Genomic DNA, 25,343 nt, shown 5'->3' with positions numbered 1-25,343 from the left:
CCTAGCAGGAAGATGTACTTGTGATTCATTTGATACTCCTCTTTCCTTTTATCCTGTGGATGTTGATAGGCTTTATCAGTTGCTGAAAGGGGTGAGGGCCCCTTACTGAGGGTTCTCACCATCTCCTGTGGAAGTGTTTTGACACATTGTTCCTAGTGTACCAGGCACATTTGCCTAATTAACTAAATGTCCCGCAAAGTTCTGTGTGCCTAGAACATTTTGCATTTTTTGGTCTTTACTGCTGTTTGAGGCTATTTTACTTGGTGTCTGATGTAGTCACATCCCAGATACTAGCTCTTACAGTTGGACTTAACAAATAGGTTCTCTTTTCCCCTGTAGCTTTAACAAAGCAAACAAACAAAAACAAACTATCTGTTTTATACAGCTAGGGTGACAACACTGTATTCCATTTGATCTTAATGAAGTTACAGCTGTCTTCATTAAAGCGTTGTCAGAAAAAAAAAAAAGCTTGAGTGCCTTGGGCAGTGTAAGCAGATGTGTACCTCTGGTGTACCTAATGATTATATATGAATAACTCATTTGCTACTTCCCCTATATTTTTATGCCACTACTACAGTTTTATTGGTTTGTTGCTCTTGAGAACGAAATTAGGTAAAATTTCAAAATTAAAACCTCCCTTAATAGGTTACCCAAAGCGCCTAAGGTACTTTCTTTTCCAATTTTTGTGTGTGACGAGTCCACAAATGGCCAGATCCAATAGCAAATCACTGGACTGCTTATACCCTGTGGAAGCGTTTAGGCACTTCATATAGCTTTACTAATAACACTTTGAATCAAACTGCTCTCAAAAGACATGTGTCCGAGCACCAAAGTCTTAGGAGTCTCTGTTCTTTGGTTTTTTTGATCTGTCCCTAATGTGTCTGAGTGTCAATTAATACCACTTTCATGTCACCAGACAGAATTAAGCTGTCATACTGATTGCAGTTTCTCTCTACTCCTTCATGCCCTCCTGGAGGACTTTCAAAGATGGTGCCACAAGCTTTGTCATATGCTCAAAGATCGTATCGAACATAATAGCTAATAGAGCAGCCCAGTACATTGGGTGGTTCATGTTCACTCTTAGGTACACGTCTTCTGCCTGCAACAGGCATGATCATTAGTGAGTAGTTAATTTTTTTCATTGTTTTTGTTAACCTCTGCATCTATTATTCACACTGCACTTGGAAATAGAGGCCTGTGTTAGTGTTTAGAAGAGTCACTTATAAGTACTCTATCTTTCTGTCAATAGCACAATCTGCATCTTCAGGAGTGCAAAGGAGAAGTGCTGACAGAGGTATTAAAGCAAAGTTCTGGCCTTGTTGTTTTAGAAAGGTTTGGTGCTGTGTTGTGTATTACTGATGAGCATGAGATTCAAGATTACAAAACCAGCAGTGATGCTTTCTGTGTGGCTGGCCTTATAACGTGGCAGGCAGTGTTCTCATTTGTGAAAGCTGATTTGAGTTTAAGGTAAGACACAAAATCTCCGTTCTCCCCTCAGCTGGATGCAGTACAAATTCATGAAAGTTTTAAGATCCCCACTGAAATAATTCTGCTGTGTTTGTCATTTTACCCCACTGTTTCCAATAGTTGGGCTTGGCAGACTGAAGGGATGTGATACAAGCATAGTTCAGAAGCAGCATTCCTGCCAGTCAAATACAATTTGCTGATACATATAATACAGAGGTGCTAGAGACTTTTTATTTTTTCCTTACATTAAAGTGGAAATACAGAGGTCTCAGACTGAACTATGTATAGTTACACTGGCGTCACTAACTTACTGAAGGCGATTGTGGTCATTGGCAGATAAACTGCTGCATCTTATTAGGTTTCCAACTAGGCATTACAGTTATGGAGTGTAATCCAGAGTTTAAAGTGGACTACATTATAGGAAGCGTAGTGGAGTCACAGTTGTTTATGTGAGTAAAACCAAGAGGTTTCAGTTCATAGTTTACTTAAATAATTGAAGACTAAAGCTTGCATTAGTATAAAACTCTTGAAAATATTTCCATTTAATAGAATTTATTTAATTAGCAAACTTGCTTAAATCCTTCTGCTTTGGTTTTTATTTCCGAGATGCAGGGGCTACTCTTCTTAGCAGGTCACTTCAGCAATTACAGAAAAATATGTTAGTTGCTGGTTTATAAAGAACTGTAAAAAGCAATTTATGCATTCTTCAAGATAAAAACAAAACTAACCAAACAGACAAAAAAACAACCTTTAACTTACCTCTGCTTTTCTTTTGAGACACAAGCCACTGTAAACCACAGATTTCCTTAACAGGTCAGACCAAGTTCTCAGGAGACAATGGTTTTGTTGCTTCAAAAGACTGAAATTTATTGTGGAGACACAAAGACTTAGGAAACAGAATGAGGTGTCATAAGCTTAGCAGGCCCATGAAGAGACAGTCTTTGATTTATATCAAGTCTGTTGAACCTCAATAGCAAAGCTACAAAATACGGTAAAATCTGATTTTCCCTCTCCCCATGCCATGTTTGTATGGCAGTTCAACTGACAAGTTCCTGGTGAAGCTTTCGTGTATGTATGGTCAGTGAGACTCCACCAGAGCAAGTTTTTTTCTTACTCTGAAAAGAGTCCTTAAAAGCCCAGACTTCCTCTTTATGATGTCCATCAGCCCCCAGGATCCTGAGGAAGACTCAGATCAGTCTGATATATCAGTTTAGAGCAAGAAGAGATATGGACAAACAGCTGACAGGCTTATTAGAGTCACAGTGGATGGCAAAGGAGGGGCAATAACATACACACTTAAATACAGAATTATGTATTTGAACTTTGGTTCATTGGAGTAAGCACTGTGAGACATTTTATGTAGCCAACATAATCTAGTCTTTTCTGTAAATGGCCAAAATTTTGGGAATGTAACTATTTATCTTATGCAGCCAAATAAATCTACTTTTAAATAGCCAAATTATGTAATTCATATTAAGACTATCAAGCAAAAAGTGAGTAATATATGGGCTCAATATATGGTCAATGGGCTCAATCTGAAATCAGCCATCAAAGTATTCCTGCTTCTCAGAAGGTGACTCTCAATTAAGACAACATTTGCTGGCTATTTAATCGTAGCAAAAATATCAATAAATTAGGCAACCAATGAAGATTGGAGCGTAGCATTCTGGCTGAGGCTGTCCATGCTTCAAATCATCAGGAACATGTCTGAACGCAGAGTGAGTCAGCTCCTCGTATGCTCCTGCTGCAAATTATTATGTATTGGGTGCAGAGTGGAAGAGAGTGCTCTGTTTATGCCCAACCTAATATGAATTTTGGTGGTAGTTCTGTTGATCTCCAGATATAACAAAAATATGCCTAATTGCTCTACTGTTAGAGGTAACCACTCTGCATCCCAAAGAGCCCTGTTAGGTACACACAGTACTGGTAGTTGCAGTCACACTAGAAAGAGTGTATGGACCTATAGAAATAATCAGTGGTTGCACAGGCAGTAGCTGATGACAAACAACGTGCGCCAGTGCCAAAATCCAATAGCAAAAGATTGACACAAGACATGTGACACACGAGATATGTGACAAATAAGGCGTGACACATGAAACACGTGACACATGAGATTTGAAATCATTAAAACAGTGCTAATTGTTCTGGTGGTCTGATTAAGTGGATTGTGAACACCTGAAGTGTATAAGTCTAATCTACCTGACTCGCTTCTGAATGGGTTTAGATCAAAATTTCTCTTACTTGTGCTAAGGAGAAGCAGCATCCATTTTAGGGAAGGGAGTTTTTTATCAAGATGAGTCTGTCACTCTTTAGAATGTGAAATAAGAAGTGGTAAGACAAAAAAGTCACTCAGAACAAGTCACCTGGATGCTGCAAGTTTCCACAGGGAAGTATAATAATAGACTAGCTAAAATTCTGAGGTCAGCACTTTCAGTTTCGTTCGAAGGTGCTATTTCCTACATGTCCGTGGTTTTCTTCAAATTTTCTGCAGATAACCATCTAGTCATTGGTTTTCAAAACTCATTCAGGGTTTTTCAAAGTCATTATAGGTCATACCAACAGAGGAAGTCTGTCACCTTAATGTTACAATGCTGTCCAAAGATCCTTCTTTTCTGCACATAAAGGTTTAGCCTCTCTTGTCATTTCTGAAGTCTTTGAACTTGAAATGCACTGCACAGTGGACTAATAGACCTTTAGAGCATGCTTCCTCTCATTCGTGGCTCCGCTACAGCCAGTATGGTGGTGCTACCTTTCCCCAGGAAAAAAAAAAAAAAAAAGATCTGACAGGAAGTCCTGCTACCAATTTCTTGTGCTAATCTTTTTTCTGTTGTTTCCCCATATATAGCAGCCCTGATTAAAGCACCTGGATTCTCAATACATTTGTATTGATTTTTCTTTAAACCGGGAGGTAGCTTCACCATTTTTGTATTTTTAGCCTGCAAGTGGAATAGAACTTGATTCACGTTGTTGAAATGTCCCCAGGGCTGCAGAGACTTAGATTTACAGATCATAAGATTTCAGGATGCAGCAAGACTTTTCTTTCTTTTCTGTATCCACAAGGGAGGAAGGCCAACATCCAAGAGGACATTTGCAAGGTAGATCAGAGCTTGCATGGCTGAAGAATGTACAAAGCAAAAGAGAGCAAGGTTCATCTTGTCACATTCCCCAAGGACAATACCTACTTCCTAAAATGAAAGAACAGAAGCACCTTCTTTGAAATTGTGCAAGGCCACAACCCAGAAGCTGCTGCTCAATTTCCTGTCTTTTTGGCAGTTAAGGCGAGGGAAATGTATCATATATGGAGCCTTCAGGAGGAGAGTGACACAGTTACCTATAGCCTCTTTAATAACACTCTTTTTCTTTATTTTTCAACTGACATGTAATGTAGCAATAAATGGGAAGAGGACCTGACCCACAGTTAATATAATTTGGCACAGCTTCACTGACTTCAGCAGACCTGCATCAGTTGACACCAAATGAGGGTCAGAACCAGTACAGTCTTGCTTGAGCACACACACACACGCACTTATTTTTTTAATTCACAAAGCCGGCTGCTTTGTGATAAAAACAGCAAGAACAGCAAGACAAAAATGTTCCTGTCTATGGATGCATCTGGTGCTTGCTCTTAATAGAAGCAAGGTGTCTGGATGGAGGTGAATCCTACTCTGCCTCCCTTCTAATCTCCACATTTATTGGTCCTTAAAGCAATGGCCAGACTGTCCTTGGTTTAGTCAAATCATTTTTACCAGAGCTATCACCTAGAAGAGATTTTACCTACAACAGCTGAAGGACTCTGTGAGTCCCTGAGTGCACAGGGTGGCTCCAGCAGACCATGTCCTTGAGTATTTGTAGTTTGTACAAAAAACTCTAATATTCAGTTGATTTTTTTTTTTATTTGAATACTTTTTCAGTAGGGTGTTTTTGTGGTCTGGGCTTTTTGGTTCTTGGTTGTGTTTTGTTTTTCGAATGTTGTTGTTTGTTATTTTTTTGTTTGTTTGGTTGTTTTTTTTTACTGTAGTGTAATAGTCCATTGCTGTGCAACAACTTGTAGCATTTCTTTTCTTTCTAGATTACTGGGATAAATTGTTTACATTCCTCCTTACTGTACTTAATCCTGTGACTGTGTTACAAGATATTATAAACTGCTGAGCAAATTAGACTGATGAGAGAATTAACTGTCAGGACATTAAGGAATAAGGGTATATTCCATAGCATTATTGGTGTCAAATTCGTCCCTTTCTTGATCTTAAAAATATTTACACTAAAAAAAAAATCTCTTTTCTGTTGAACATCATCAAGCAGAAATGAACACAGGTAACATTTTTTCATGAGCGTGCAAATAGGACAGTATCATGCTCATTGCATAGAGGTTGAACTAGATGACCTTTAAAGGTGTCTTTCAAGCCAGACTATTCTGTGATTCTGTGATTCCATAATTCCTTTGTGTTGAAACAATTAAAAAGAAAGTTAAGTGTGTGATGACTCTTTAACTGAGACTGTTTATTGGTTAAGGCTAGTAAACGAGCTCATAAGACAGCTTCCTGGTCAGAAGGCAGCCAGCAATGCTTGGATTTCAGAACTGGCTTTACTTTGTGCTATAGATGAGTAGAGTTTCCATTTTATATTTGTTCAGCTTTTGTAATTGTTCTTTAATATATATATATTTTTTTTTTCAGCTGAGAGTCAGTGGAGTACATTCCTAGAAATTCAAACTTAGAATGGAAAACTATGTCATATCATTATATTTTTGTAAGAGCTTAAATATTGCCATTTTCTTCTGGAACTGAGTACTCATTACAAAAGGTGAACATTGCCTAAGATGCCTGCATCCAAATTCTGCCAGCCCTCATGCCTATAGGGGCAGAACACACCCGACAGGACATTCAGGGTGATTTATTAGGCTGCTACTCAAGTGATAATTCTTGATTTGAAATCCAGTGCATCTGGAATCATTGCTCAGCACCAGTTTGATACTAATTCCTGCATCAGAAGTGTCTGTAATATTTGGCAACAATCTATTGATTTCTTTCTGACTCATGCAGAACTAATTTTCAGTTACACAAATTAGAGAGGGAGAAAAGGGGAAAAGAACCCTTAAATGTTGTTCATTTCTTTTGGCCATTTCTTTGATCCATGTTTTTTATCTGAGAGGAAAGTGGTGTGTCTAATAGGGAACTGTTATATATTATGAAACAGTAAGACTTAAAAATCTTGTTAGGCAATCACTGCTTCAGCAGAATGAAATGCTGTTGCAACAGGAGGAAAATTATACACCAATTATTTATCCAGTCAGGAAAAATTATGCCCCATAACATCAAAGGCTTCCATTTATGAACTAATAGAGAGCGAGCAATTCCTATTATTTTAGCAAGCCAGGGAATTTTTATTCATTTGAAATGCAGCAAGATGAGAGTTTGGGACCTTATTTAAGATTATAATCCCACAGCGTCACATATAGCCTACGTGACTGGTTCTAGGAACAGTCATGAAAAAAATAGCTGTGTAATGTTTATGCAGATTTAAATGAGTTATTATAAGTAATTAACTTATCCTGTTTATTATTATCCTTCAAATAATGTTTTCCGTGTTATTGGAAAAATATTATTTCAGGCTGCCTATTCCCAGCTCATGTGTTTGTTTGTTTTCTGTACTTCTCCTAATATTCAGTAATTCTCCTTATTTTTGTAAACTTTGGAACTCTGCCCTAATATTTCCCCTTGCATTTTCTTTTTTATAAAATTCCTCAACTATTGTAACTAACCAGAACACGCATTCAAAGCAAAGTGGCCGAGATGGTGGAAATTTTGAGCATCTTTTCTCTTTTTTAAAAGTATGTAGGATTAACAGTCTTCTGAATGTATCAGGCTTACTGAATCTTGAAAATGAAGTCTTCTCTGGTTTATCTTTGGCACAAATTCCAAGGGAATGAATATGCAGAGTTGGCAGGACAGAACTGTTCAAATCTAAATCACCTCTTATTCCAACTGGTACTTTATATAAGAGGTTAGGACATGAGAAAATGGTTTAACAGGAAAGGTTACCTGGAAATGAAGTAACCTTGCAGAGCTCTTCCAGCAAAAAAGCCTGGGAATGTATAATAGGGAAGTGAGGGGAATTCTTTCCAAGCACAGAAAACCCACAAAGACTCCCAAGGGAGAACTGAATTAGTGAGGGCAACTGTATGTAATGTATTAGCTGTCTTGTAAAAGTGCTCTCTTCTTATGTCTTATTTGGCTCTGTTTTGTTTTTGACAGAAAGCCTGTTTAAAACCTGTAGTGATTCGTGTTTGTCTATACCATGTTTGGTGCATGACAGCCACTGCATGCCCTTGCAAGTATAACCTGTGAACCAGGATGCAATCCTAGACAATGTGGGAGCCTAGGAGAAAAAAGAAAGAGAAAAAAAAAAAGTAGTTCCAGAATCTGAGCAACTCTGTTAGAGATTCATACCTAGAGCTCACTCCTAAATTCCCCTGGCCATAAAAACTAAGAGCAACTGGGACATTCCTTTAATGTAATGAGTGTCCAACAGAGACAGTTCAGTCAGGTCTAAAAATGCTGGAGTCTAAAAAACACTGTAAGGAAATTAATTTTTTAGCTCTGGGTGCAGGTAGGTAGGATATAGGTGTTATTTCACAAGATGGGGTTTTTGTCTGTAATAATTTGGCATCTTACATCTGCCAATCTAATCCTCCATTTCTTATATATATCTGAAACAAAAACAACTGATGGTAAAGGGGATCTGAGATTTATTTTCAGAATTTCCAGGAAATAAATATTATTTTTAAATGATTGTGCTGAAATAGGAAATTTATTCTACTTGAAGACAGTATCCAAAGAAAATGTTGTTTCATTACTTAGTTCCTCCAGCAGTATTCCTCCCTTCCTTAATGAAATGGAACAGCCTATGCCTTTATCGCTTCTTCTATTTAATCTTGTTAATGCAGTCTTGCAGTCTGTTAAGACTCCACTTTTGCAACAGCACAGGTATAACTGTGGATAAGTAGGGTAGTAGGAAGAATACTGCTCTGGTCCTAGAAGTCTTATTTATTTACGACAAAATGTGTGATATTCAACCCAGAATAAAAACCGATGCAACTGGTGAGTTGAAACATTTTTGTTCTTCAATTCCTTAACAATACAAGGTATTCCAATGAAGAATTAATAGGGAAATATTAATCATACTGTACCAAATCTGTGATTGAGACAACTACACTTGGAGTTTTACTAAAGATTAATTCTTCCTACTGAGTTAAAAGATGGCAGATTAAATTGGTAAGTAGACAGTTGGGTAGTATAACGTTTTTCATACAGCAACAGATGCAAATCCAAGAATATCTCCAGCTGATTTGATTGCTTTTCAAAAGATAGGGCAAAGATTTTAAATAAAAATGTGCAAAAGTGAAAATCCATAGTGATGATCAAAAATATGAACAAATTCAACAAGCTCTAAGAAGGGAATATCAGAAGGATTTCAGAGACATTTCAGACTGAAATAAATTTTATTATTTGTTTGTAGTTGCCTATGTCTCTTGTAATTTTGCCTTGTAGGAGTTACATTGTGCCTAAGATGCAGGGGAAGGTATTGTAAGGAAAGTGATCCAGGAAAGTGGATGGGAAATTATTCCATTGACTGTGATGGCAGTTACATAAACTCCCAGACAATGCAAGTTAGATCTCTTTTTTGCTGCACTGCTGTAGTTCTAATTGAGTGTGTTGAATTACTCTAAATTTACTTTGTGAACTCAGAACCAAAATCTGTACCAGCAGAAATACATTTTGCCATCCTTTCTTTCCCTTGGGCAGCCAGCTTGATGATTTTCTCTCTTAAAAGGAAAAAGAAGAAAAAAGAAGCCAAAAAAAGAAAAAAAAAAAAAAAAACACCCATTTTTAAGAAGGCCTTTGCTACTGAATCATGCTCATTAACAAAAATAAAGGCAAAAATTATGCTTATGTATTCTTCCCGCTCAACTTTTCCTTGAGCATTACAGTTAGCTGCTTTGGCAAGAAGCTTTAAGCTGTAAAACATTTAACATTAAAAGCTGCATTAATTAGTGGTTTATCAAGGCTGCAAATATACAATATATTTAGCTTACTAAAATGCTTTGGGTTTTTAAGTTGCATCATGCTTCATGGTTCACTGAAGTATTGTTAATCAATCAAAGTATATGATTGCACTACTCAAATCACCTGAAATTTTCGTGAAGATACCTTACATAAAGTAGTTAGAAAACAATCCAACTAAGCATTTTTAATTGTAATGGACAAATAGATTTACAGAGATTCTGGGAATGAGAAACATTCCATGAAATAGGAGTGTTGAGGGTCAGAATAGGGAAAAAACAGGAATGTTGACAAAAATTTTACTTATGAATGTGCAAAATAACACTTTCTGATCTCCTGTTGTGCCATTCCCACACCTTTGTTCATGGTACACACTCTGTAGTGCTTGATATTCTGTGTTCAGGACTGCCTGAAATTCCTTTGGTTTTTCTGTAATTAAATGTACATGTTCAGATGATGCGCTATATATTGCTGGGCTACCTTTCAGTTTTAGATAAAACAAAATTCCCAGGACTAAATTTCCAGAAATGTAACTGTTGTGACCATTTGCTTGCTACAAGTGATAAGACTATAAAAATTCATACTGGGGACACGTTATTTGGGGAAAATTGGTGATATGATCAATTAATGTAATTAAATGTTAATCTTACAGGCATGCATATTCAAGTAAATATAAAAAGGAGTGTTTTGGTAATAAAGTGATGTGGTGTAGACAATCAGTTATGCTAACCTGATAAATAAGGTATTGGGTTAGTGATAAAGCAAAAGAAACATTATCTTATTTTATATGTGCTTTCCACTGCAGAATACTTACCATATAAAACATAACCTTCTTACACATCATTGTGGATGTAGAAGTTTTTTCTGTATCTTCTGTATAAGATGTTATGTGTAGGAGAGAGAAAAGTTGGAAAATAATATTTCTCAAAATCTACAAAAGCCATCAGTAACCACCGAGTATGCTTTAACATTGTCTTTAAGTCAATTTAAATCACATTTACATAACTTGTAAAATGCCATCTGTGGGTACAGTATCCCGAGATGCAATGTTTAAGGTAGCTGTAGCAGTCATTACAAAAGAAAATCAAATTTGTTTTTTAAAGGTGCACACAGGATAAAAAATTATTAGATTTTGAAGTGCTTTTTTCTACTAAGCTGACATTTTAAACATGGCTTTTTCCTATGAAATCTTAAAAATGACACTAGTTATTCCTGTTGGGTGTATATTGGGTTTGGACTTTTTCAAATCTCAATCTCCTTACTTTTCTAATATTTTGTTTATAAAAAGTAGAACATACGGAGACCTCAATAAAAATCATTATAGATTTCCACAACAATATAAAAATATAAACCATAAATATCCAGTAATTTATCCAGTTATTTGAATGTTGAGCTCACTTGTATGAAGGTAAAATAATTTTTCATTCTAAGTGATTCTTAGTGATTTTTCCGACATATTTTAAATTTTATTTATTTCTAGCACTGTATAACTTACTAACTTTCAGGAATAAAGATTTAGGTGGTTTGATTCTTCTCTGTTATCGTACATGTTTCCTAAAGAAGAAAGCATTTGAAACTGACTATTTCATAATTTTCAGGTGACTTTTGCATAAAGTAGCAGTACTGAAAAAGATTAATATTTGAGAGGTGGGACAACAGAAGAAGGTTCTGACCCACTTGTTACTTTCTCTGAAGCTGCATTCTTTGTGGGTCCAGCAACTCTTAATTTCTACTTATCCACAGAGAGAGCAAGCCTCCTAAATCCTTAATCAGTCACAGCGCATTGTAATATTGCACTACTAACACCTATCCCACATGATGTTGCTGTTTCTTATAGCTGTGCATCCCAGGCTATGGTGCAGCCTTTCTTCTCTTTACCAGAGCAAGTGCTTGAGAAGCAGTTCAGAAAATAAACAGTTGTAGAAGAGGAGCTAAATAGGATTATACTTGAAGCCTCTGGTTATACAGAGGCTGTCTTCAGGCTCCACATAGTGGCAACTGAGTCATGAATACCCACATTGCTGCATGTCAGCTGGTTCTGTGTGGAGACCCGAACTCCGTGACAGTCCTCATTTCCCCTGGTGGTTTTTGCATGGCATCAAATTCTGGGTTTAAGTGTTGCTAGAAGTATAGGAAACTGGGGATGTTCAAACAGAACAATGCAGGTGAGCAGAGAGGATTGTGAGTGTGCTGCATCTGCAGTCTGGTAGCAAAGAGCTGGAGAAGAGGGTACATCCACAGACAGAACTCAGATTAAACACTACACCTTCCTTCCACTGCAAGATGAAGTAAGTTTTAAGTTCGTTTCCACCCCACTCCCGCAAGCAGTAACACTGGCTGGGTGTGTGGAAAGATAAGGTTGTGTCATCCCACAGCCTTGCAAACAAGGTCTTCAGAGCCTGGTCCTGCAACACCTCAGTGTTAATAGGCTTTGTAACTGTACAGCAATGATATATGCATATATGCACTTCAAGGATTCCCACTTAGGTGCTAAGTACTATGTGAAAATTTCAGCCAGCTCTCAACAGGAAAAATGGACTATAAATATTTATCATACCATCTGGGCTCTTCACTTGCAGAGTTTATTCGTGCATTTATCCAGAAGAGGGAAAAGAAAAAAAAAAACTAGCAGTGGACTGAAATCAGGAAACTAATTCAGAAGCACTGGGCGCACTCTGAGTAGCTTTCTGAGTAAAGCCAAGTAAGGACAGAAAATAATTTGTCCTGCTAAATACCTGCTATATTGTAAACTATTTAACTGAAACATCCACAAATTACATCAAATGGGTTGGCAGAGTAAATACTAGGTGTACTTGTCACAACAAGGAACACTGCATGTGCAATGTATTTTCTGAATAGGCTGCTATTTTTTGAACAAGCACACTTTTACTGTGTAGAGAATTGCATAGAAAACATGGTCATCACTGCTTAAATAGCCATCGTGGCCAGCTTATATAAACACTACCTAAAGCTGCTAGAGATTATTTGCAGAACATTGGATCTGATGAGCTCAAATATAAGATAGCTTGGGTAGTATAATATTTGGGATTACCTTAATAATCTCTTTAGGGAAAGTGTGCAGTATCAGCAGAACCATTGCTTGAGTCTTTGAGGGAAGTAGAAACTGTACAGTAATAATTCTGCATTTATTATGCACTTCAGTCTTTCCTTGTGAATAAGGCAAGTTTCTGAGTGCTATATAGGGCCCAGGCTAATGCTTTGAGAATTTAATTAAATATCTCTGATTTCAACTCACCTGTGAAGCCCAAATCATAATTTTGGCAACCTGTTTTTGTTGTGTGGTAACTTGTTTTACTGTAGCACCATCCTTTGAAGTTACACACGTAATTTCCATGCATATGAGTTACTAGGGAAAAGAGCTTAATAGATTAATATAGAGAAATTCATGTTGAGAGGCAATGAAAATGCTTCTGTACAGATTTATAGAGTGCTAGGTGAGTTGTCAAAGTTTACTGATATTTCAACCCTTTCTGACCTCTTTGACCACAGCCTTTCAGGGGTCGACCTTTGAGTCATAGCTTCTGACAAGGGAGCTGATTTTCATCTTTTTGGATCTGAACACTGGGCTGTACTTGTCTGTGTTATCCATCACCGCCCTGCAGAGGATACAGGCAGTTCTGCTTCTGTTCTGACGCCTTTCCTGCCTGTGAACCATCTCATAAAAGTTCGGGACAGCCTTAAACACTTGTGGTTCTTCAGCCACTCTTATCCAAAATAAAGAAACCAACAAGCTGCTAGGTAGCAATTTCTGTGCCTTTGGCATCTTACTAACCTTTTGGTGTTCAGTTGAGTGTTAGGATGCCATTCTTGGCAAAAAAAGCTGCACAGCTTTTATTTGGAGTCCAGTAAACAGCATCAGCACCACTGTCTTGTAATAACCCCATGGCAATCCAGATTTTCTGTTAATTTACAAATGTTTTTAACTAATAAAAATGATCACTTCTGCAGAAAAAAAAAAAACAAAAAAAAAAAAAACAAAAAACCAAAACAACCCACACTGGTAATCTAAAATAAGTATGTATCAGCTATCTCATAATATAATGTAACTGCTCTTAAGACTTACAGTTCTCTTGCTCACAACTACCTTTGCTCCACAGAGAATCATCCAACCTTGCAAATCTTGCAGATTTCTTATTGATTAGCATAATGAAATTCAGGTCTGAGTAATTATCCTTAACCTGTTTTAAGCTTGGAGTCCTTTGCTCCTATCTAAGGTGTGATAAAAAGCTAGGGGTCCAAAAGCATTTCTTTTTAGAAGAGTATATCCTTTGGTCTAAGATACTACATCCTTCTGAAGATCTCATCTCATCTATATCCTTGGACCATCATGAGCATAGCAACTTTTTACTTTTCATAAATTGTTAAATAATACTACTAGATCCGTTGTAATTACACTCAGAAAAGGAAAGAAAGGGCATTTGAACAAAACCAATTTTTCTTATTTGCTATTATTGTGATGGGAACAGGTTGTTCTACCGTGTTTATTTTTATTTTTCCTATAATTTCGCCTTCTTTGCTGAACGTAATGGCAAGTAATCTGTGTAGATCATAATTTCTAGACTTGTTACAAAATCAGTATGTAACAATAAGATACAAAAAGATCAGATGATATGAGCAGTTTGGAGAATACCTTTAGCTCTGGAGCAGCCATAGTCATTTGAACTCATATTATTTCATCTGTCTGTTTCAAAGCATTTGACGATGGTCCGTAAACATTATTATGGCCATGAAGCAGATATAAAAAGTCTTCGAAAGTATATATCTACAGTGCAGGCATAAACATATTTCCTACATATGCAAAACCCACAAAAAGGCTAATATGTAGCATGTAATTTTGAAACTTTTAATCTCTCTACAGACATTGTCACGTGTATTTCCAATGTTTGATCTTACCTTTTAAGAAATAGATTTTAAATGCGCACAATAAGCATGCACAGAGTAACTACATGAAGACTTTTTTTTCATCGAAGAAACTTGAGGTTTTAAAAGGCTCTTTTCCAATAGTCTTTAGAATAAGTACGGAACTGATCTGTTAGAAGAGCTGATGTATAACTCAGTGCTTTTTCTTCTTATTTTTTCCACTGTAAAATCATAAAAGAGGAAGGGGGAAAGAAAACATGTCACCAAAGAACTTTCCAAGTGACATTAATAATAAGCTAAAAATCCTTGGGCTAAGAGTGTGAGACCATGAAAGAAATCTGACCTGACAATTGTGTGGATTTATGGGGGAAAAAAATCTTCTTAGTACTAATCTACCACTCTTCTATTTCAGGCAATGATATATCAGATTTCCTAATGTCCAGTTTCCAGGACTACCACTTACCTTGAAATTCATGAAAACTTTTTACAGGTCATGTACAGATCAAATCTACTGTGTGTGTGCCCAGTGGGACATATAGATACACAAGAACTGCTGCTTCTGGGGAATTAGTATGTCTCTGTACATTAGCTGTAGGACTGGTGTATTTGGGAATCATCAGCCTTGCCGCACATGCAGAGAGGACCCTGGACAGAGTGGACCTGACAGTCTTCATAGCTTTAACAAAGTCCAGGGTCCAGACTCAGAGTTTTGTGCATCACTGTGTGAAAATGCCAGAAATCCCATCATACCTTCTTACTCTAATGGATCATTTGGGGTAAGGCTGACAGCAAATGTATCTACAGACACATTAATTAACATTAGCTGGCATTAATCGTCTTGCTGAGGTATTGCTAACTATGTAGCTCTCACTGCATGAGGTACAACAGAGGCTGAAAACATAACTAGTATCCTCAGCAAAGCACCCGAGTTCTTGCTGTGAAGCCACAGAATCCAGTGGCAAAAGAAAAACCAAGACCTAGCTGTCAGCATAACTTAGAGAGGAAACTTCTATTGACGGTAACATGCAAGGAAAATAATCTGTCTTACAGGGGTCAGGATAAAGAAAAGGAGAGTTGGCAACTAGATAAAGATGCTGAATATGTTTAATTTAAAATAACTTAGGGATGCGACATGAAAGTGAACTGGGCCAATTTACTAGCATTTTTCAAAGAACTTCAGCTTGAGGATGATGTGAATTCTTGGAAGGTGAAGGAGCTGCTTTTTTTTGCTATTGGTTCTCTGATTAGCCTTGATGTTTCCAAGTGCAATCCCTCCTGAATCAACAAGTCAGAGAGAGGACTTCCTCGTCAAAGTTTATGTCCAGCATGCTTTAGTAGCCTCTTTCGATAAAGAGCTAAATATTGAAATCTCAAGTATTTTTCCCTCTTGGAACTAAAGCTGTGGGGCTGGGAGACTGTAGTCCTGTCTCTCCCGAATGAAGTTCCTGAGATGTTAAACTGAGAGTATATAAAACGTGAGCTTTGCTTTTTTGCTTTTTTCTTGTTAGACAACATATGCATGTGAGTGGCAGTCTTCACAAATACACAATAGACACATTAGCTGCCTTATTGACTCCTATCTTTGTTTCAAGAGGAATTCAGTAAATTGTGTGCCTCTTTTCAGATTTATTCCTAATTTCAGCAATATAACAATTCTTGAAACCTTATTATTATCCTACCTTTAGGATAATGAATGTTGTGCCCATGGGTAAATTTTTTGCTGGTTAAAAAAAAAAAGGCACAGCTCAGTGTTCTTTTCTGTTTCTCATGGGGCAATATTTGAGAAAATAGCTAATGCTTGGTTTGAAGATGGTTTTAAGTACATATTTGTTTTTATCCAAGTGTTCATTTCAAATACGTGAAATTATTTTGTGTTTTCTTCCTTAGCAGAATTCAGCTTTTCTTACTTTTGTCCTGAGAGAATGAATTAGGTTCCAGGTGGTAAACTGGTAACCTGTAGATTATTGTTAATAGTCATGCAGAACTAGTTAATTTCCATTGTGATATTCTAATTTATAGGGTGCCATGTAAAACTAGAGGCAGTTCCTAGTCTCAAAGAACTTTAAAATTATTTTAAAAATAAGAGATGAATACCGCAGAGAGATGGGATGACCCTGTGGTACTGATGAGAGAAGACTGAGTTGGTGATAAGAAGCAATCACAATGCAGCATGTATCCAAACATCATAAATGTTTTGTTAGACATCAGGGTGACCGTGATTTTGCAGGCTTTTATCGAGTGATAAGTCTCAAGACAGGATGAAAACTGAATGCACTTGTTGAAAAATTGGACAAATGAACAGTTGAGACCTGTGTTGTTGCTTGAAAAGAGGCAGGAGCTGTTATTCACATTATTGAAGTTGATGGGTAAGAAAGCAAGTGGAAGGACTTTAAAAGTGGAGATAAGTAGTTTTGCTTCCTCTTATTTACTACACTGGGAAAAAATAAGTTCTACCCCTGTGCTGCTGAAAGTTATCATTGTGGCAACTCCACTATTATTAGATCATTCTATTTTAGCTTCAATATTCAGGAAACTGTACTGAATCAATGCATTTTACACTTTCAAGGTATTCAGAAGTGAGCTGCTTATTTTGTAATAGCTGTAAAGAAAGGTAGGACATACACGACCCTAAATTGTTTGTTGGTCTAAAGAGGAGAATGGAAGAAGAAAAACAGCATAAAATTATAGGCAGCTGAACAAAGATACGATGTGAAAAAGGTGTAGTAGCGTCTGACAATCATTAAATCTGCAAAAGAAACCTGGTACACTGGGTGTTAATTACAGTAATTCAAGATGTTTCTGGGAATACAGTGGCTTCTTTTTCATCTGGCTTGTACAATTAATGACTCAAGTTTTCTGTTGTGAATCCTTAAATTGTTCTGCTCTCTTATGAACAAAAAGTAATGCCTAGGAGGCAGTAGCAGAGTCTTCTATTCCAAACTTCTTTGAATGCCTTCTGTGTCCTAAAGCTGCTGCTTCTTCTATGAGCTCTCTAAAGTGCCATGGTAGCAATTTCCTAGTCAACCTGTATTTACTGATTTATAGAGTGGTTAGTTTTGAATAAGGATTTGAATTAACTGAAGAGTCATAAGTCTAAAGTAGTTATTTCATATTTGTTGAAACCCTAAGCCTTAACGTTTGGTGACCCTGGTCCACAAATATTTACTATGAACATAGTGCTTATAATTGCAAATCATGCGTGGAATTATTGATTGCTCACAGTAACGAGTACTGTGCTAAATGCAACGAGTGTCAGAGGATCAGTTCTTCCATCTTTGTTCCCATTGCAGTTACGAACTTTATACGCAAGTCATATTAAAAGTACTTTCATATTGTTTGGAGGGTTTTTTTCTTCTTTTGTCTTGTCTTTTCCTAAAGATTTCCTCATATTCACACTGTAGTTCCTGCCACTGACATTGACTTATGTCTTTGAGGCTTGTCAACATGATGCGGCATGTGGTCCCAGAGCTGAGCGTTCCTCCTTCCATATGACTGTAAAGCAGAAACCTATGAGCAATTACTCAAACTAGCCTCTCAAACAGCTGTACCTGGAGGTGCATCTTTAAATGTTTTACTTATCTCAGTGGGCATAAAGCACAGGAATTTTTGAGCAGGATCAACCTGGCAAAATTGCCAATGAACTGCAGATGCTTTTCTGTAAGGAATTGCCCTTTTTCTTATGCATCTGTCATGCCAAGATGGCTAATGCATGTTACTTTCTCAAGAAGGGAAAAATACTACACCACTTAGTTCATGAAAACACAGTGGGATACAGAAACTAACTCAGAAAGTTGGGATGACATAGGAAATTGTATTTCTAGATGTAAACTTTATTAATTACACAGACAGACTCATTTTAGGATAAGCATCTGGCAATTATCTTGTTTCACTGCCTCCAAGACCATGTTGGAGTTGAATGTGTCCAACTGAAGTACTAATGGTTGGCAAGCCTTGTGCTCTGCTCAGGGTAACCCTACTACACAAGCTCTCAGCTTTGCCACCCAAAGATCTGATAAGTGATTTGTGTTGCAGAGAATTGCTGCTGTTGTAGCCTGAGCATGGAGGAAAGGTATCTTATCTGCTAGGAGTACTGATCCTTCCCAAGGATGATGCTTCTTCCAAGGTGGCAGGAGAACTGCAGGAAAGCATGCATCCCACATAGGAAAATAAGTGAACAGGAAAGAAAATACGTTTTTCCATTTCTTCTCAACATATCTGACTAGAATAAAGGCACAATAATGATGACAAAATTAATGAGTAAAAACAAAAAAATGAGTATATGAGGAAAAACTTGCTAATCCTGAGATATCTTAAATTGTTGAAGAGTTTTGTGTGCTATGGTAGAAACTATGGAATGTGAAGCACTTAAAATTCACCAAATCAAAACATTCAGAAACACACAGTACAATGCTAAGCAGTTGTATATTGTCAAGGGGGTGAACACGTCTGCTGTTTAGGTCTAGTGTTTAAAATCTTCATTTGAGAAAGAAGGAAATTAAATAGAATTATATACTCAAAATGGTTGTCTTGTTTTCTTTTTTCAGCGCAAATTGAAGTGATACCATGCAAAATTTGTGGTGATAAGTCCTCTGGAATACACTATGGAGTCATCACTTGTGAAGGCTGCAAGGTATGAGATTTTAATACAGCATAGTCATCAGCATCTGCATTAGCCTCAGGCATCTGTGTATAATAATACACTCTTACACGCTTTCAAGCAAGTGGTGCCAAAGGCTGTGAAGTCTGCTGCTGATATAGATGTGTTTCATGCCAAATATTACTAGTAGCTTTCCTTTTCATCAAATAGTCTTCAGAGTTACCTCCTCATTTGAAACATGAATTCATCACACTTAATGCAGAATGAGTGCTGATACAGAGGCCTGCAACTCTAAGTCACACCTGTTCTGCCTTAAATCAGCTTAAGAGTTGCATTTCTTGCCTTGTTTCCTATACAATACATGTAGCACTAAAAGTTGGTGCAGTATCCCAGTTTATAACGTTAAATGTTTACAGGTGTCAATTTGGTCCCATTTTATGCCCCTTGTATTCTCTGCAGGCCAGACAGTAATCTCCAAAAGAAAATATGCCTTACATTATGCGTAGCATAAAAGGACCCTTTGTCTTCCTTATAGACTCTAGCCTGGGGCAGTTGCTGAGCACTGGAGGCCTGGGGGTTTTTGTGTTTGTTGGGGGTTTTGTTTTGTGTGTTCTGTTTAGTTTTGTTTGTTTGTTTAAGGCAAAAAAACCTTCCATGCTGCTTAGTTGTATTAACATATTATCCCAGACATTAGTTCAAATAACACAAATCAGTCTCCCAACTAAGAGAAGAAAAGCTTCAGTTTTCAATTTTAAAAATACTCTATGATGTTATTATCTAAGGAATTATACCATTACTCATGGAAAACCAGATTTTCATACTGCGTGTTAGTATTTCAGTTTTAACTGTAAATGTGAAGTTGCAAAGATGGACTGGTAGTATCTCTGGTTTTTTTCTATGTGGAAACATGCAAAATGGCATATTTGAAAGTGGGTGCGTATTTACAGACTGCAATGGCAAGTCCGTATTTACCTAATGCTTTACAGAATTTTAGAATATCTGAAAAATCTGAAAATTTGGGTGCACCCATTCCCAAAAGAAAGCTTTTAAAGTCGACACATTGATGAGCAATTTCTTGTCAAACATCAGATTTATTTCAGAACAGCTAATAATTGTAAACAGAAGAACCCGCAGTGTGTCATTGTCTTATTTTGACACTGGACTAGAAATAAGCATATTCTTATGACCCCATGAAACAGGATTAGGTTAATTGATGTGACACTTAAAATTTGGCACAAAAGCTAGAGGAGAAAAATGCTTTAAGCAGAAAAACAGTGTCTTGTCTCAGTACTCAGTGCTCACAGAGCAGTTAGGACAAGAGTCTCCTGTAGACACGATTAAAGTTAATGCTGGCCCTTGTGTGTGCCTCAGGAGGAGATGATACCCCTCAGCTCTATGTGTAGACTGCTTTTTGAGATAAAGAGCTTCGCTTCCACTTACAACAGTTTTAACCCCATTGTTTTTGTGCCAGTTTTGCAGTATCAGATCAATTAGTCTAATCTTGTTTTGTGAGCTTGTTGCGAAAAAAGGCTGTCAGCCTTCACATCAGGTCCGATGGGAGCTGTCTCAGTCCGTCAGAGCTCTCTCTTAAGGTAAGCACTGTCTCAGACAGTGCAACTTTGCTCTTCATTGCCGAGCAATTAAATAACTATTTGCTCTGACTGTGTAGTAATAACTGGTCATTTCTGGCCCCTTTTGTGTGAATGCATTAGAAGTCTGAATTAATTAAGCGGGCCATCACGTGTGGAAGAAAGAGGTGAGAACTGCTGCAGAAGCATGCACGCATGTTAAGCCAGGCACCAGACAGCTGCAGCATTTCAGGACACAGCATCCAAGGATTGTACTGCCCATGGTGGTGCTACCAACTTCAAGGGACAGGAAATCCTCTTGTCTCCCTACATTAGCTATGCTGCTGCAAATGCGTATTATAAGTGCTCAAGGGGCATCATAAATATTACTGCTGTTTCATGTGCATGCTTGAATACACTGAATAACGTGCTGGACCCGTTGAAGAAAATGGTGGCTCTGCCACTGTCATCACTGAAAGGGTGAAACTTGAAGACAGGTTTCCATCCCGTCTGTGTCTCCTTCTTTTGCAAGCAGCCTTTTATCATTCCTCCTGCCTACCCCGAGAGCAAAGTATTTGCTACCACTCTTTTGTCATGGCTTAGACAGTAGCTCTTGTGACCATTTCCATTCTGTCAGTGATGGATAAAGTGACTTGTTTGAGATGCAGAAAGACTTGTTGTCAGTGTTGAGAATATTGGGAAACCTGTCTTTAAGGCTGTAGCTCCTCAGTAATAAACTTCATCTTCCTTCCTCCAAATAGAATTATTCTCATTAAATATAGCCAATATTGTAAAAAAAAAAAAAAAAAAACTAAAAATGAAATGAAAGGATTGTCTGTACTTTGTAAGATAATAGTTAGATCTTATGCAGGAGAGAGTACAAAATCTCCTCATAAAAATACATTACCTGCTCTAGGTTAATTTTATTATGTAACCCTTGATTTTTTCCTAAGAGGGGTAAAGAAGGAACAAACAAATTCTTCTGAGATGATATCAATCTTAATGGGAAAAAAACAGCACTCCAGGATAAGGCACAGTCAATGCTAGATGCTTGCGTGGGTTTTTTAAATGTTATTTAATTCATTTGTTCTCTCAAATCTCTATCCACACAGGAGCTTCTAAAACCTAAACCTTTAAAGCAGAAAATCTTTCGGATGCCACAACCGAAATTGTCTGTGAAGTTCAGCAAGTACAGTAGAAATATCTGCAATTAGCATCCATTTAACCTTAAATTAAACTCACCTCCACAGTTTCAGGAAAAGTTTTAGTTAGCCAGGATCAGATAAGTCCCCACCAGAGTTTTTCTGAGAGTTCCCTTAGAGGTCATCCATATTCTTACAAGTGCACATCATCCTCACTGAGTTCACCAGGACTGGAGCTAGAATTCAGGCGCTACCTGTAGCAAGCCAAGTGAGCCCTGTGACACTATCATCTTGTTGTTTTCCTGCTCCCGTTCTCCCAAAACGAAAATCTGCTGTGATTACCGTGGCTCGGTACTACAGTCTGTCACCCTTTGCAGAGTTAACACTGGCTTTGCCTGATAAATGAAATCAGCTCTTGCTTACTGGCTCCATTCAGAGCTTGCTTGTAAACCAGCCCAGAAAGGCACAACCACTTTACACCACTTCTGATGACTGATGTAACTGCAGTAATGATCCTTTCTGCCCTTTTTCTTCTCATGGCTTTCTGTAGTGGCTAGGCTATTCTTTGGCTCTGCCACCACACAACCCTGCAGCTGTGTGCGTCTGAAGATGCCGAATTGACCAAGAAAATTATTTGTTTTTCTCTCTCTGGACTTGTTGTTCCACCTGTCCTTTATTTTACAGGAAAGAAAAGAATAGCATAAAATGCCTTCTCCCTCTTTCCTTCTCTCTCTAATCCTCACCCCCTGGTTTCATTCCTCTTGTCATTTCTGCCATTTTGTGTCAATTCTACCATGATGGTACCTCTTAGTGTCGTCCTTAGCAGCTGGGAGCACGTGAGGCCATAGATATGGGTTAATACTCTCCTTCTAGCCCTCTAATCTTTAGCCAAGTAGTCCACAGCTGGCCAGAAAAACCTTCTAGGAGATAGAATAGCTACAAATTTTTACATAGATAAAATCAATAATGTTATATTCCTTTGAAACGGAAAAAGTCATTACTTTCTCATGCTGCTGTCTAGAGGTGTTGCTTTCTCCTTTGTATGTTGGCTTTACTTGATACAGTCATTAAATCCTAGTGCTTTTGTGATGCTTGAATTTGAATTACTTTTCACTCCTGAAGTGTATGGTCCCTCCAGATCAGATCAACATTTGCCAGGTTAAACTGAACAGCAGACTTCAGCTCCCAGTGCTACACATAGCCAGTGCCGGTTATTACCAGTCTCTTTCATTAAAGGAAGAAAATTGTCAGATAAAGTACTTCTAAGTCATCTGTTTACAAATGCTGACAAGCTTTTCCTTTACTAGCAGCGTTAGATGATATATGGTCGTTATTGCACAATAAGAATGCATTCTGTAACATTATTGTTCGTGTTTTAACAAAGTAGAAGTACGTTCTTTACAGAATAAAGCACGATTCTCCTTGTTATAAGGAAATGTTATTCAATTTCACTATACAGGGAAAGCACATCTGCAAAGCCAAAGTGTAAGTAGCATTGCACTAAATAGGTGTTTATTGTAGTCGTTTACACGGTTCTCTGTGTGTGTATGCACACGCATATATGCACATGGTAATACTCTGTCTCTCTGTCTCTCTTGCCTCTAGGGATTCTTTCGGAGGAGTCAGCAGAACAATGCCTCCTACTCCTGCCCAAGGCAGAGAAACTGTTTAATTGACAGAACCAACAGAAATCGTTGCCAACACTGCCGACTGCAGAAATGTCTTGCCCTGGGAATGTCTCGAGATGGTAAGGAGTCAGATTCCTGCTTCACGCCTAAACCCTTTGAAACTCTTCTTCACTGCTGACTTACTTAAACTCCCTGTAGATTTCTGGGGAAAAAAAAAAAAAAAGGCAGGAGAAGCTCCTTGCTTTGTAATGCACGCGCTGTGAGACACGGGATCTTTGCCATTCAGTTAACAAAGGAGGCTATTTTAACGGAGAGGGTGGGGAAATCACAAAATGGAGAGCAGTATTATTAGTTTGGAACAGTTGGAGTCAGAACTTCAATGTGTTGTTCTGACCGAAAGCACAAAAAGGTCACCTCTGGAGAGGTAGATTTATATTCCAGTTTGAATAACCTCTTATATTAAACATTAACATTTATCTTCACATTAAATATTGATGTGTGAAAGCATCCCTTTCCTTGGGATCTCTAGAGGTATGTGACAGTAAATAGGCAGTTAAGAAGAAACTTACACCTGAATAGAATTAGGGTTTTCTGATTTGTTCGATTTGGTTTGGTTGGGTTTTTTTTATTCAGAGCTTTTGACTAAAAATTTTAAACTGTTAAAAAAAAAAAAAAAAAAACAAAGACATTTCTTTTACCCCTGACCCTGTCTGGGTATCTGGAAGAAGCATTTCATAGTTTAGCACTGAAAATGGGCACTACACCAGGTGAAAGCTCCACAGCGTATCTGGTAGCAGGATCCTTTGGTGCTTGCAGAGCTCTGGATCCACTTTCCAAGCTGTGGTGTGACAAGCCATGATAGGCAGGCTCCGAACACGCACCAGCCACACCAGAGCTGCAGAGCAAGGCTGCCCACAGCTGACCTGCCCCAGCCACCACTGCTAGTGTGGGGGGGTCTCCAGTTCACAGACACGTTTTAAATAGTCAGGAAGCACAAGAAGCAAACGTTATATTTTTGAAGGCAGGTTATATTAATTTTGATTGCCTGCCAGCAGTTTTCTTAGGAAGTTCACACAAAATGTGCCTTTTGAAATTAACAGCAGTTGATGGAGGAGTTTCTTTAGATGGCCCACAGATTCTAAACTTATTCTAAATTCGGACTGTAATATGTTGTCTTACCTCCCTGTGTCCCATGTCTCGCTTAAACAACTTGCTCACCACTCTCACAGGTCTGGGAGGAGCATTGCAGTCTAGCCTTTAATCTGTGAGCTCTTTTTGGTCCTAGCATGCAGCTTACTTGACGCCTTAGCTCCCGATTCTTCCCGGAGGAGATTAAAGTAGTAACATTTCAGTAATTTAACAGCACGTGCTTTCCTCCTGAAAGTAATATTTCAATGATTTGACGTATCACAGGGACATTTTAATGTGATTAACAGCACTGTCTTCCCAACCTATAATTCAGGACCACTATGTACAGACAAAAGGAGTGATTCTTCAGACATCACTTTCTTCTCTCACTGTTTACATAAGGGTATTTATACTTAACGATATTAAGATATCTTACCAGTTTAAAATAGGCTGTATGGATTTTTTTAACAGAGAATTTGAATGTGTTTTTTACCTCTCAGCCATGTAACAGATTCATTTTTATCTTGCGGAGGCAGGATGCTAATTGACAGCAGCTGGAGAATCCAATTAATGAATATATAATGAGAATAAACAGTGGGTGTTTGTTTTTATTACTGAGGCCCTAAATTTGAAGAAAATACACAGTTATATTTTTCAAAATACAGTCATTGCATATTGTACGTAAAGCTGTGCAGTGCACAATGGACTGATTCCAGGGGCAGGCTGTGTTCATGTGAGGTTGCTTGCAGCCTGTGTGAAGGGCTGCAAGTAAGCTGATGTTGGCAACAGGAAAAAAAACACTCTTAGTGTAAAAAAAGTGCAAATAAATTGAAGAGGCTGACATCTCCTTGGTGTTCTGGCATGGCTTT

General features: G+C 37.8%; 1 protein-coding gene across 1 annotated transcript in view; it reads left to right on the top strand.

Moving 5' to 3' along the window:
- Positions 1 to 25,343, top strand: part of RORB (RAR related orphan receptor B) — a 147,484-nt gene that overhangs the window by 82,560 nt on the left and 39,581 nt on the right. Inside the window, exons 2-3 of the mRNA XM_071801748.1 lie at positions 18,956 to 19,041; positions 23,324 to 23,465. Of these exons, the coding sequence (XP_071657849.1) occupies positions 18,956 to 19,041; positions 23,324 to 23,465 (228 nt within the window). The remainder of the gene's footprint in view (positions 1 to 18,955; positions 19,042 to 23,323; positions 23,466 to 25,343) is intronic.

This window comes from Patagioenas fasciata, chromosome Z (assembly GCF_037038585.1).
Source record: "Patagioenas fasciata isolate bPatFas1 chromosome Z, bPatFas1.hap1, whole genome shotgun sequence".
Lineage (NCBI taxonomy): Eukaryota > Metazoa > Chordata > Aves > Columbiformes > Columbidae > Patagioenas > Patagioenas fasciata.
Note: the sequence above shows the minus strand (reverse complement) of the source record. Positions and strands in the feature narration are given on the sequence as shown.